Raw genomic sequence first — 13,091 nt, forward strand, 5'->3', positions numbered from 1 at the left:
GGAAAAGAATAAGCTCCTTGATGTCTGGGTCGGATTGGATGCGTTCCTCGGCGAATTTGATCGCCTCAAAGGCTCCTCTTTGTAGAATTAATATCACTAAGAAACCATTGAACTGATACTTAAAATAACTCAACAAGACAATAGCAGAGAAAAAGGAAGTCCATACCGTGCAGACTAGCGCCGTTACAGGAGATCTATCTGAGAAACTGCAGGCAACATATCTTGGTAACCATTTTGACTAATATTCTTGAGCACCCATTTGTGTAATTGGTGGTATACTGGCTGGCTGTCAGCTGTACATTTTGCAACACCTGACGCCGTAAGCCACGGGATAGATAGAGACGCAACACCATACAGTTTAATGTCGTCCTGCAGGAAGTACGCAACACTTTGCAAGATATGGGTAGAAAAACGCATAATGTTTTGGTGTATGTACTGGCTTTCTGGGCTTTCGCCATAAATTGTCACAGGCAGTTCCATAAGTCCAGGATACTGCCTTCTCAACTTTCTGATATGAATGACCGTTATCACCCAAAAAGCCCAAAAATGAGTTAGACAATTGGCGACGCAAATATTTGGAAACGAGAGGTATTTCTCCTCACCCCTCTTACATACAGCCCACATATTCGGGCCATCGGTTCCGTTGACAACCCGGTACCAATTTGTAATACAGTGGAGTACGCCGAGGAGCCGCTGAAAGGCATTTTCGCAAATGATGGCTGCAGTGCTGGAGGATTGGAGTCTCGAATTATTTACCTCCTCAAGAATACCTGGTAACTTGCTCCCCTCCCCCATCAGAGCTTGGAGGGGATTTTCTGGGATGAGGGAGAACGGTTCAGTTCTCCAAATGTCGCTAGCTAGGAAGGTAGAAGTACAGCTGATAAAAGAGTGGATAACCTTAATCTGCTTAGCCATTGGTCAAAGGGAATATATGATGGAAATTTACCAGTATAGGGCGAAATGCCGCAAAAAGTCGGTGCTGCATGCCAGTGCTATAGAAACTGGGATGATAAAGCTGCAACATGTCCGCAACCCCTTTTGCATGAACCCCGGCGTCAACGGCAGTCATAGGCAGCATCATCTACCGAATGGTTAGTTCAGAAAGAAATGATTCGGGTTCATGGATGCAACAACCTCTGATAAAAAAAGACACATCGTGGCTGCCGCCAACCCATTGAATGACGAGCTATCGGCATGTGAGACGGCTTCACGTAAGGCACGTAGCGCCGCGCCTTGTATTTTCAAGGCATCCGGAATCGGTGCTCGACCGTCATGGCCCCTTGCGACAATAGACGTTCCGAGAGCCTGAATTGCTAACGACAAAAGCCATTCTGTTTTTCTAATGGAAAGCAGAGTCGGGAGTAATTCGATCCACGAGCCGCAAATACGCGGTTCCGATATGCTCAAGTCAGTTGAGAAGCGAGTAAGTTCCGCAACAGGAACGAAGTTCTGCGCACAAAAAGATATTACATCGCGGATTGGCCAAGATAGTGGGTGCAGAAGCGGACACGCATGACTTGACATCGCGATGCTACCCCTGTTGTTGCGACGTCTTCGCCCAATTCGTCTGTCAGTAGCAGTAGCAACGGAAGATCCATGTTCGGGGTTCGAAGTCAATGGCGGTCGGAAAATCCACTTATTCCCATACCCAGGGCAGTGATAGCCGCGTAAGGAGCACTGAGAGCAAGCAGGCTGCTTTCCGTCACACTTCCGAGTACAGATTAGTATGTTCAATGATTTGAAATTCGTTGGGTGGGTCTTGACGGTAACATACGCCCAGTTTTTTGGACCTGCAAGTTGCACAAACATTATTCTGCCTTACCCTCATGGTGGAATGGGTTGGTCGATAAATGTTCGCTCCCTCAGCGTTGGAACGGAACACAACGCACAATGCAGGGTGAGCGGGGGCTGACGATATATGATCCCCGAAGCGACCTGGTGATTTCAAACACTTGGTTGGAACATTGCCAGACATCCGAGTTAAAATTGCGGACCCAAAAGCCATCCTCAATTAGTGCCCTCAAAATGTATGGCGCCGTCGACGCCTTTGTCCCACTACATCTCTCAAACTCATCCCTAACATTTCTCCGTTCAATGTCGTCTTTGACATCGTCACGCAATGGGAAGTCGCTGAGTTCCCGGCAGAAAACGCAAAGGCGCTCCAATTTTAGAAGGAAATAGCGGTTTGCTATGAAAAATGACATAATTTAGCAATGGTCTCGGCCTGGAAATCATGTACCTCCTACCGGTCAAATATGCCGAGGAGAAAGGTGTGTTTGTTTGTTTGGGGGGGGGGGGGGGGGGGTGGGGAACCTCGCATCCGAAACAGTCACAGCGCTGTGGTAGAATTACTCAGCGGTGGCTGCTCAAGGTTGTAACAGACGGGTTCCAAAGAGTTCCAGTTCGAATGCCCTTGATGCAAAAGTTTGCCGCTAATCGTTAATAGGAGATGTAAATCGCCAAGCCTAAGCCAAACTTGTTTGCCCCTCCAGTAGTGAGTAAGTTGATTGAAACCGTCTCATTGTGTCAAAAGGAAACCGGCACATAATACAGTGTTTTATTTGATACATAGTTAGATTTTAGGTATGTATCTTGGATTTACGGTAGGGTTAATCTAATAAATTGGTAGTTCAAGTTTGTTCATGTTATTGATCCGTTCTTCTGTTGTTGAGCCAACTGCGATTTTGGCTCGAGGCGGAGCTACCAGCCTAACCCAAGCCCTCCCACTTTGCCAGCCACAGTCACGATCGTTGAGGAGAGCTATTATCCATGCTGCGATTCAGGCTTACTTGCACCAGAGTTATCTTAATTCACGATGGAGTTTATATAATAAGGATTTCATAGGTTTATTGTAACAAACCGTATTCCCTAAAGGTTAATAACACTAATAGTTCCCAAGGGATAAACCTAAGTTCTAATTTATATTAGCGGATGGGTTAAGAGAATCTATAGGCAATATAATAACATATTACCAATAATAAGAGTTAAAAGCATATTCCAATCTCAATTCTGCGTTAACAACTAGCTATTTAAGTGATTTAAAATAAGCATAGAGAAGATAAACTTATATACCCGGTTAGGCATTTTAAATTTACATAGCTCATCTGGCTCATAAGTCAAGTCAGTCTTTCCTTTTAGAGAATGTGTGGAATAAGATCTTTTCAAGCTATTCTAGCCATAACTATTATACAATATTTTATCTACCTATCCTATACCATTAAAAAAGGCTAGACTAGAAATCAAGCTTTTACAGTGGAACCAACGGGTATATAGCTTTTAAAGTTTAAAACAGTGACTCGCCGTCCTATTGCCTAGATGAGGATTTATGTAACTAGTTTACTTAATGGACGTTAATAATATGAACAAATAAACTATTGGCCACTCTCACTCCTAATCTTTTGCCCTGTTGCTTAACGGTATAACGGATCGTTACAGTCTTCTTCACCAAAAGATAGATTAATTGATATATGTCAAATCGAATTAAAATTATGATCGTCACCTCGCCTCCTACGATCCTGCCTCTCCCAACGAAGCCACCCCTCCGCTACCCTCCAGCCGCCGCTCTCGCCTCATTGCGTATAAAGGCAGCTCACCGGCTCCTCATTCTCCAACGTCCGTGCCGCTATTCCCAAGCAACCCTCGTTACCGCCCGGCTGACTCAAGCCTAAATCCAGCCAGAGGCTCCACGAGTCATCAATGCTATTCGGGCAGGCAACTAAGCTCTGGTTGTTGAACCACAGATTTTTATTCGTATCAATGCTCCAACCTTTCAATTCACCATATCGTGGAAGGGGTAGGCTCCCCGTAACGTAACCTATAACGCCCTGCCCTGTTGCTCAGGCGCCGACACGCACAGAAGTTAGTGCATCATAGCCAAAATTGGTAAAGCCAAAAAAAAAAGAAAAAAGTAGTATAGAACGTACCCATGCCAGATCGATCTACAAAAATCTTTTGCGTCTCCCCTTCAGAAGAATACAGAACCAGCTCCTGGTTTGCAATGTAGAACGTCGCATGCCCACTAGACTCGCCTTTGCATGTCGCATTTGAAAGAGGCAAGCCAAGAAACAAACTGCTCCTGGAGGCACTGACTTGAGCAAAGTGAATGAGGCTAGCAGACCGAAGTGCCAGGACGTCGAATGCGGTAGGGATGGGATTTGGTACTGCAGTGGCAGAGGAGAGCAAGAGAGAGAGTGCAGAGACGATTTGCAACTTCATGGTGATAGAGGGACTCGGTGACTAAGAGGGAAGAGTCAAAGTAATATGTGAGTATAGCTGGAGGAGAGGTAGCTAGAGATAATGGTAATGATAGTACTGATCCTACTTCATACCCAGCCCTTTTTATAGCACTTTCTATTACCGCCTCGAGAATCATAGCCTCTCATCCAAGTAGGGTATTGGAACCCCTATTATTCACACCGCCATTCAATCAAAGCTAAGCTACTGTGCCATCTCATCTGATCTTCACCGGATACGAAGTACAGAGAATCTAGATCCATGGGCCAGGCTGGCACTATTCGGGACTTCCAGCCAAATGCAGCCAAACTTCATCTGACACGTCGGCCTTTACCCGAAAACCTCGTTTAATAGCTTGTCATGGTCAGTGGTCAGTGCGTGAATCCTATTTAATCAACATCAGATGGTGGCTGCAGGGAGATTGTAGTCTAGGTCCAAGTATAGGTTACTTGGCGTATGGGTAACAAGGTAATAATTATTCACGCCACTTCATAATAATGTGTGTTGTTTCATTACATACAACTTACACGCTGATAAGAGTAAAATGGTCTCCGTTTTTACAAAAAATTTAATCTATATGGTATCTCTTGCGTAATAAAAGTATAAGTGCCCATTACTGTGACTGGCCGTCACACTATCAACCGCAGTATCCCTTTGGTTGTGTTAAGCCTCCTGAAGGTGACTTGCCCCGATGTTATGATACTAGCAAGATTCAACATCTTATCTGTTATTCTCTTATGACAAGTAAACATGGGGGCTCGGCGAAGGTCAGTGCTAATAAAGGTATAGTATAGGAGCATGATTCTTATTGGTGCGAATCCATGCCAGTGACTGTGAGAGAGGCTTAACACAGTCAAGGGAATAGGCAGATACTTAGATAATCTTCTTTCAATGACTGTTATACATAATGGACAGAAATTAGGGACAAAAATTGGGAAGAAACATCATTTCTAGACCATGTCTCTCAATTTCTAAAGATAAGAAGCCGCACGTGGCCGTACGTTACGATAGGAATTGTACATAGATGTACTCAAGTACTGAAGATAACAGCGTCCTTCGAAATTTGAAGGTGAAACCCCAACTAGACTTTTCGCTTTGAAATGAGTCCGTAGCCGGAAAGAGGAAGTTTGGCAGACTCTTCGACTGAGGATGCCATACCGACGTCGATCTGAGTTAACTCGCCCTCCTGCCGCGGTGACTGGACCGAATGCATACGATATAACTTCAGGGCTCGAAGTAGCCATACTAGTCATCTGTCAGAATTGGCAGAGCTGCAAAAGGTGTTTGTAGAGCTTAGCACTTGAGATAAAGGCAACCAGGTAGCTAAAGCCCGTGAAAAGCTGGACACCAAGATATGGACGCGATCCTTTGTCTTTTAAAGATAGCGCAATTGGCATGGCAAACGTAGTAGGAAGGACAAGAATGAGCCAGAAAACTGAGAGCGCTGGCAGAACGTTAGAACCGATTCAACGTCAAAAAGGGGGGGAAGGGAGAGGGCAAGATATTTAGTGACAAACCAGACGGGAGAGACCGTAGTCCGAAAACCTCTGCACCAACCGGGGTAACCGTTGTCCACATATTACTGGCAAATGCGCCAAAGAGCGTGTATACAATTGTGCCCGCAAAAGTCTTACCGGCTAGAGTCCATATTAAAAGTGTTGATAGTACTGCCGTCAGGGTGCTGATACTAGCGACGTTAAGTCTGCCATATCGGTCACTAGCTAACCCTATCAAGGGTCGGCCAACAGCTTGAGATACTATCAAAAGTTAGCATTCGTGTAATAGCGGGTTTGGTCAAACTGACGATTGAATATCGCACTCGCAATCGACCCCTGTCGGGCGGTGAATCCCATTGTCTCAGAAAAGTCGGACATGGAAAAGATGGTAATACCAAAGCCAAACTGAGAGAAAAAGCCCCAGGCTAAGAACAAACAGAACTCGGTCTGTTTGAAGAACTTGAAGTCCAACCCGGCGTGGATGGAGCCAATAGCCCTGTTTCGATCCTTGAGCAATAGGCTGCTGATACTATTGACGGCAAAGGACAGGATGGCAAGGATACGAAAGGCCCAGGGAAGACCGAGAGAGTCTATCATGGTGTGGATAGTGAGGGAGTAGAGCAAGCCCCCAGAGCCAGAGCCTGCGGTAGTAACAGCCACGGCAAAGGATCGCCTAGCCTGGAACCATTGCGGAACAATGCTGACTGTGGTATTGACGATGAAGCCCACGCCGGCTCCAAAGACAAGGCCTTGCGAGAGGACGAGATGCCAAATTTGGGTGCTAAATGAAGCTGCAATAAGGCCCGCCCTGTATCTCACGTCTTGGGTGAGTAAAAAGAAAGGGCGAGGTTCGAAGGCAAGGATCCTCACGCTTGGACTACTATGCCCACAAAGACTGTTGGTCTTGTGCCGATGTAGAGGTTGAAGCAGGTAACAACTGGAGCAACAAACAATGCTAGATTTCGTCGATATATTTAGCCGTATCATACTGACAAGAGGCCAGCACCACTCACCCATGGAAAAGGATAGTCCAGCAACGAATGCCAGGGTCAGAGGGGCCGGATGGGAGAACTGGCCCGAGTGCAGGTAGTGTGATAGGAACACAGAGTATGACTGCGGTGCACTACGATTAGTTGTGACGAACCCGAAAAAACCTGGAAGGAGGATATTGCTTTACCCCAATGAGGCCCCATGTATGGGCATTGATGCAAAACACCGCAGTAACGACAATCCTTGCATTATATGAGCATCAGCCATGCAGTATCATATAGGATCAGCGCAATTACCATCCATATTTTGAGCCATCTTCCTGTGAACTATCGTGTGTTTGCGTGACACTTGTAGTGTCTTGCATGCCAGTTGTCGTCTGGGCATCTGCTGTAGAGACGTGCATAGGACTTGTCATGTTGGTGCTTGTGTTTCGACCCGTGTGTGTCCCAGGATGACGTGGTGGAAAGGATATGCCGAGAAGCTACATAGGCAAAAGATCCGAAACCGCTGGTGGCTTTTGCTTGCTGCGAGGGTGAGAGGATCCCTCGATCACCATCAGCTTTGCTGCTCGCTTGTTTTTATTATTTCCTGTTTCCTGATTATCTTTGCGGCCGAAAGGGGGCAAAGGGCAGAACCACAATCAATTGGCCTTCCCTTGGCTGTAGCGGCAGTGCTTAGGTGGCATGCGCCCTGTTACCCTGTGGGGCCGGAGCGAAGGCATTCGGGTTTTGCAACTACATTCAGCAAGACTCGACGGATTTGTCAGGTACGCTCACAAAACTAAGAATTCCAGTCTGCTGTTCTCCCCCTGAGAAATTTTTTTCCAACGTCTGCTATGTTACATCACGTCCCTGAGACCAGTTCGACATTTTTCTTCGTCTCTATCAACCAGCCTATGCTTGATAATCATGATATGGTCATCATTACTCAGTTCTGCATCATACACGCATATTAAGCAGTTTCGTCTTTCCATCTCCACTTCGTTTTCTGCTATCAGTGGCACGCTTAATGTCTCACAGTCGTGAGCAAGCCGGCATTTTTAACCTTCATTAAATTATTCATCAGTCTTCGACTTGACTCGTCGAACAGCGCCTCCACTTTCTGAAATGACACTTTGATTACTCCTCATTGTTTGCCTTCTTTGTCAGCATCAGGATCATCTTGGGTGGATAAATTTTCTTTTCATAACCCGAAGTCTGTCAAGCATTTTTGTTTCTTCAGCATATATATATGCCGCAACTGCGACTCGCGAAGTGTTTGTGGTACACCCTCTTCCCAAGCACCAAACCCATAGGAAACCATCTCCCCTTACGGCGCATCCTTCTCTTCATCTCATTTTTCTTTCTCCCGGCGACCCTATATCGTACCAAGGAATCTTTATCAACCCCCTAAAAACGAACTTTTTGCCACCATGACCGGCTCTACATTCAAAAACAAGATCAGTATCACTCACATCGGAACTGCAACAGCAATTCTCGATATTGATGGCGTTACTTTCCTTACCGACCCCTTCTTCTCCCCTGCTGGCACTACCTGGCCTTGGGAGGACCATGTTCTTAAGGTTCACAATGATCCTGCTCTCAAGATGAACGAGCTTCCCCATATTGACGCTGTCCTCCTAAGCCACGAGGACCACCCCGATAACCTTGACGAACTCGGCCGCCAGCTCCTGGACGGACGCCACGTTGTCACTACTCAGGAGGGCGCGAAGAACCTCGCTCCGCGACCTAATGTTATCGGCTTCAGTGATTGGCAAGAGACCAGCATCCGCATCGCGGGTAAGGTTTTTAATATCACTGCTACGCCTTGCAAGCACTACCCCGGCCACGAGTGCGTCGGCTTCATTGTTCACACCGAGGACTTTGGTGTCGCTCCTGATGGCCGTTCTAACGCCGTGTACTTCTCTGGGGATACCGTCTACATAGAGGATCTTGCTAAGATGGCTGGCAAGTACCACATTGCCGTTGCCCTGATCAACCTCGGCAAAGCCACATTTGATGACCTACAAATCACCATGTGCGGTAGCCAAGCTGCTCGCCTCTTCCGTGACATTAAGGCAGACCTTCTTGTACCCATGCACTATGAGTCTTGGGGTCACTTTACGCAGAATGAGAATGAGCTCGCAAAGGAATTTGAAACAGAGGGTATCCTGGAGCATGTTCGCTGGCTCAAGCCTGGCAAGGCAGTTGAGATCAACTAAGCGATTTAGCCTATTATATGTATACATATATATATATATATATATATATATCCGTTTATTCTGCATGCACTTGTAGTATGGCTCGATGAAGGCGCTACCCCTGTACGGCTCGATAAAGCTTATTGGCTCGCTATAATAATATATAATATATATAAAAAACTAAATTACTTTAATATAGCTAGTAACCCCAATTACCTAATATAGCTAGTAATCCTAACTACTACTCTATATATATATATATAAAACTAAATCTTTATATAGCTAGTAACCTTAATTACCTAATATAACTAGTTAACCTTAACTACTTTAATAATTTATTAATTTTTAAATAAATTATTAATTTTATAAAATAATTTTTAAAAAATTAATAAATTTTATAAATAATCTAGCTTATATAATTAAATATATAAATTTACTTTACTATATATATTTAAATAACTTAAATAATTAATTATTAATATAAAATTAAAATTAAAATATACTTTTAAGCTTATATACTAGTAATATTATATTATTATTATTATCTATAAATCCCTTAACCTATCCGCTAACATAAACCATAAGACCAGGTTTATCCCTTGGAAATCTTCTAAGCTACTAACTCTTATAGGACCTTAGTGACCAGGTCGTCACACTAATAAGTTACTGCCTGCTTACTACTGCTACTACTACTATTACTACTGCTGCTACTACTGCTACTACTGCTATTATTACTATATAAAGTCTGCTGCTGCTGAACTGTATATAGGTATAAGATAAGGCCTGCTGCCTGCAGTAAGCTTTACTATCCCTTTAAAAAAGCAATATATAGTACAGCAAGCAATACTACTAAAGTAAATAAAGACTAATTGTACGGGATTAAGCCTGAGGATACTGGCAGCGGCTTTTGTTCTGCTGTAATATCCTCTTGCTGCCTCCTGCCTTGCAGTTTTAAAAGTATTTTATCCAGGCTGCAATCCTAAGCCTATATATATAGAAATAGCATAAAGCATAGGATTTTAAATACATTCTAACCCTGCCTGCAATCTTAAGTATATTTTATTATCCTAGCCGCAGGTTCTTAAGTGCATGCATATAAAAATAGTAATTTAATAATCTATTTATAATTAATAATTAGCTTTATATTAATTTAATTTTACTTACCTTATAGGCCTATTATTATAACTATAAAAGTTAAATTATAATATAATATTTTTTTTATTAATTTTATTTTTAAAACCTTATAGTTTTAATATAAATAATATATTTTTTATTTAATAAATATAGTTATTTTTTAGTTTTTTTTATTATTATTTTCTAGTGCCTTTAATTAACTTTATTATATTAAGTAAAATTTTAAAATTAATATATTTTAAAACTATAAGTTATAATTTTTTATTTAAATTTATTATTATAAATATTAATAAAATAAATAAATATTATTTATTTTATATTTTAGAAAATTATAAAAAATATTTATTATTTTTTAATAATATTTTTTATTATTTAAAGTATATTTATTTAAATTAATTATATTATAATATTAAAGTTTTATTTTTAAAGTAATTAAAGTATATTATTATTTATTATTTTTATTTAAAAAATAAGCTTAAAAAAACTAAAGAAAAGTATTATTATATTAATATAAAGGTTAAGTATTTTTATAAATATAAAAAAATATAATATATTAAAATAAAGTATACTATTATATAAGGTATTATTAATTTAAAAAAGTTAAATTATATTAAATATAAAAAAGCAAAGGCTATTTATTAGGCTGCTATAATATAGTTAATAAGTAGTTTTTCTAAGGCTAGCTTTACTTTTTAAAATAAATAAATTTCTTAAAGGGTTTAAAAATAAATTTATTTTTATTAAGATTTTTATATTTTAATAAAGTTTTTTTATTAATATTATTATATTTATAAGATTTTTAATAGGTTTTTATATTTTTTTTATTTTTTTTATTATATTTAATAATATTATTTATTATTTTTTTTATTTTTATAATATTAATATTTTTTATTTTATATTTTTTTTTAATAATATTTTTATTTTAAATAATTTCTTTAGTATTTTTATTAATTTATATTTTTTTTAATAATAAAATATAAAATATTAAATATATATATTTTCTTTACTTTTTTTATTATTTTAAAAATTTAAGTTTATAATTAACTTTTTTAATTTTTTTTAAAATTTTATAAAGTTTAAGATTTATAAAGTTAAGTTTATTATTTAATTTATTTATTTTAATATTTATTTATTTATTTTTTTATATATAGTAAAGTAATTAAACTATATTTTTTTTAAAAAAGTTAGTTTTTTAATCTTGTATTTATTTATATATTTAATTGTTTTCTATTAAATAAACTAAAGTTATAATTTTAATTTATTATATAATTTAATTATATTTTTTATTTTAATAATAGCTTTTTTAATATATTTTTTTTACTTAAGTAGTTTATAGGCCTTAAGTTTAAATTTATAATTTAAAAAAAATAATAATTTTTTTATAAATTTTAATAATATATTATTATAAATAAATTAAATAATTAATACAAGTTTTATTTAACTATATTATTTAAAATTAATATAATATAAATATATTTTAATTATTTAGTTAATATATTATATTTATTTATTTAATTTTGAATAATATATAATACTTGCTTTATAGTTTATTTTAAGTTTAGTAATAAATACTTTTTAAAATTTAAATATAAAAGTATTGCTTTTATTAAAGATTATTTCTTTTAATAGTTTATAATTACTTATAATAAATTTTATTATTATATAAACTAGGCTTTTATATTATTTACTTTTTTAAGGGTAGGAAATATATTATTTTTATTAATTAATATATTTTTATAAAAATACTATTATATAGTATTTTAATAACTAGCTTTTTTAATAATAATAATTTAATAATACAATTAAATAAAATATATTTTTATAAATATTAAAGTATAGGCAATAGTTATAGTTATTTATATAGTTTATATTAAAAGCTTTTAGTTTATTAATAAATATTATATTTTAAAACTATATTAATTATTTTATTTTTTATTTTTAAAAAGTAATAATATTATTAATAGTATTTATAAATAGTTTTAATACTTTTATATACAGTAGTAATTATATTATTATATATATTTTTTATTACTTTATTTTATAAATTTTTAAAAACCTAGATTTTATTATTTTCTTATATTAATATATTATTTTTTATAATATCCTTTTTAAAAAAATCTTTTAATAAAAAATTATTTAATTATAGTTTTGTAAATTATACTTTAATTTTATTTAAAATTAAATAATCTTTTTTAATAATAAATAAGTTATTAATATATATTTACTTATAGTTAATATTTTTATTTTTTTATAAAATTTAAGTTTTAAGTTTTAGGATTTTTTTTAAAATATTTTTTTTTATAACTTAAAGCATTAGCTTTTTTATTTTTTATTTTTTTATAGTAAATAATTTTATAATTAAAGTTTATTAAAAACTTAAAATAATAAATTTATTATATAAAAAGTTATTATATAGTTATAAAGTAAAATATATATTAGTAGTTAATATAAACTTTAATTTTATATTTATTTTTTAAAAAATAGTATTTTTATTTTTTAAATACTTTAATAATTATTAAAAATTCTTTATTATAAATAAAATATTTTAGTTTTAATTTATATAAGCTTATTTAAGTTATATATAGTAAGTATTAGTTTACTAAATATATTTTTAAGTTTTTAAAATACTAATTTTATTTTATTAGTTTAAAATAGCTTTTTATTTTTTTATTTTTTTTTTATTTGTTTTATTTTTTTTTTATTTTTTTTATTTTCTTAAAATTAAATAATATTTATTAATAGTTTTATAATTTTATTATATTTTTAAATTAACCTTAAATAATAATTAATAAGTTTTAAAAAACTTTATAGTCTTTTATAGGTTTTTAAAAGTTTTTAATTTTAAATAACAGTAACTTTATCTAGGTTTATTTAAACTTTTTTTAAAGTAATAATATATTTAAAAAATTTAATATATTATATATAAAATTAATATTTATTTAAGTTAATAAAAAGCTTAATATTTTATAGTTTTTATAATACTTTATAAATATACTTTTTATATTTTTTTAATATTTTTAAAAAAATTAAAATAGTATTAATATAGGCTATTATAAAGT

General features: G+C 35.8%; 3 protein-coding genes across 3 annotated transcripts; 1 reads left to right on the forward strand and 2 right to left on the reverse strand.

Annotated features, from left to right (window-relative positions):
* Nucleotides 1–3,569: 3,569 nt before the first annotated feature.
* On the reverse strand, nucleotides 3,570–4,215 carry TrAFT101_006426 (uncharacterized protein; the record flags this gene model as incomplete). Its single annotated transcript, XM_066127760.1, has 2 exons — nucleotides 3,570–3,829; nucleotides 3,924–4,215. The coding sequence occupies 2 exons, from the start codon at nucleotides 4,213–4,215 to the stop codon at nucleotides 3,570–3,572; spliced, it is 552 nt and encodes a 183-aa protein (XP_065983873.1).
* Nucleotides 4,216–5,314: 1,099 nt separating this feature from the next.
* TrAFT101_006427 (uncharacterized protein) lies at nucleotides 5,315–7,134 on the reverse strand (the record flags this gene model as incomplete). The annotated part of the gene is made up of 8 exons (XM_066127761.1): nucleotides 5,315–5,478; nucleotides 5,534–5,677; nucleotides 5,751–5,990; nucleotides 6,053–6,537; nucleotides 6,600–6,684; nucleotides 6,743–6,842; nucleotides 6,907–6,961; nucleotides 7,016–7,134. The coding sequence occupies 8 exons, from the start codon at nucleotides 7,132–7,134 to the stop codon at nucleotides 5,315–5,317; spliced, it is 1,392 nt and encodes a 463-aa protein (XP_065983874.1).
* A 996-nt stretch (nucleotides 7,135–8,130) lies between these two features.
* TrAFT101_006428 (uncharacterized protein) lies at nucleotides 8,131–8,919 on the forward strand (the record flags this gene model as incomplete). Its single annotated transcript, XM_066127762.1, has 1 exon — nucleotides 8,131–8,919. One exon carries the CDS (start codon nucleotides 8,131–8,133, stop codon nucleotides 8,917–8,919), a length of 789 nt encoding a protein of 262 aa, XP_065983875.1.
* Nucleotides 8,920–13,091: the final 4,172 nt, after the last annotated feature.

This window comes from Trichoderma asperellum, chromosome 4 (assembly GCF_020647865.1).
Source record: "Trichoderma asperellum chromosome 4, complete sequence".
Taxonomy (NCBI): Eukaryota; Fungi; Ascomycota; class Sordariomycetes; order Hypocreales; family Hypocreaceae; genus Trichoderma; species Trichoderma asperellum.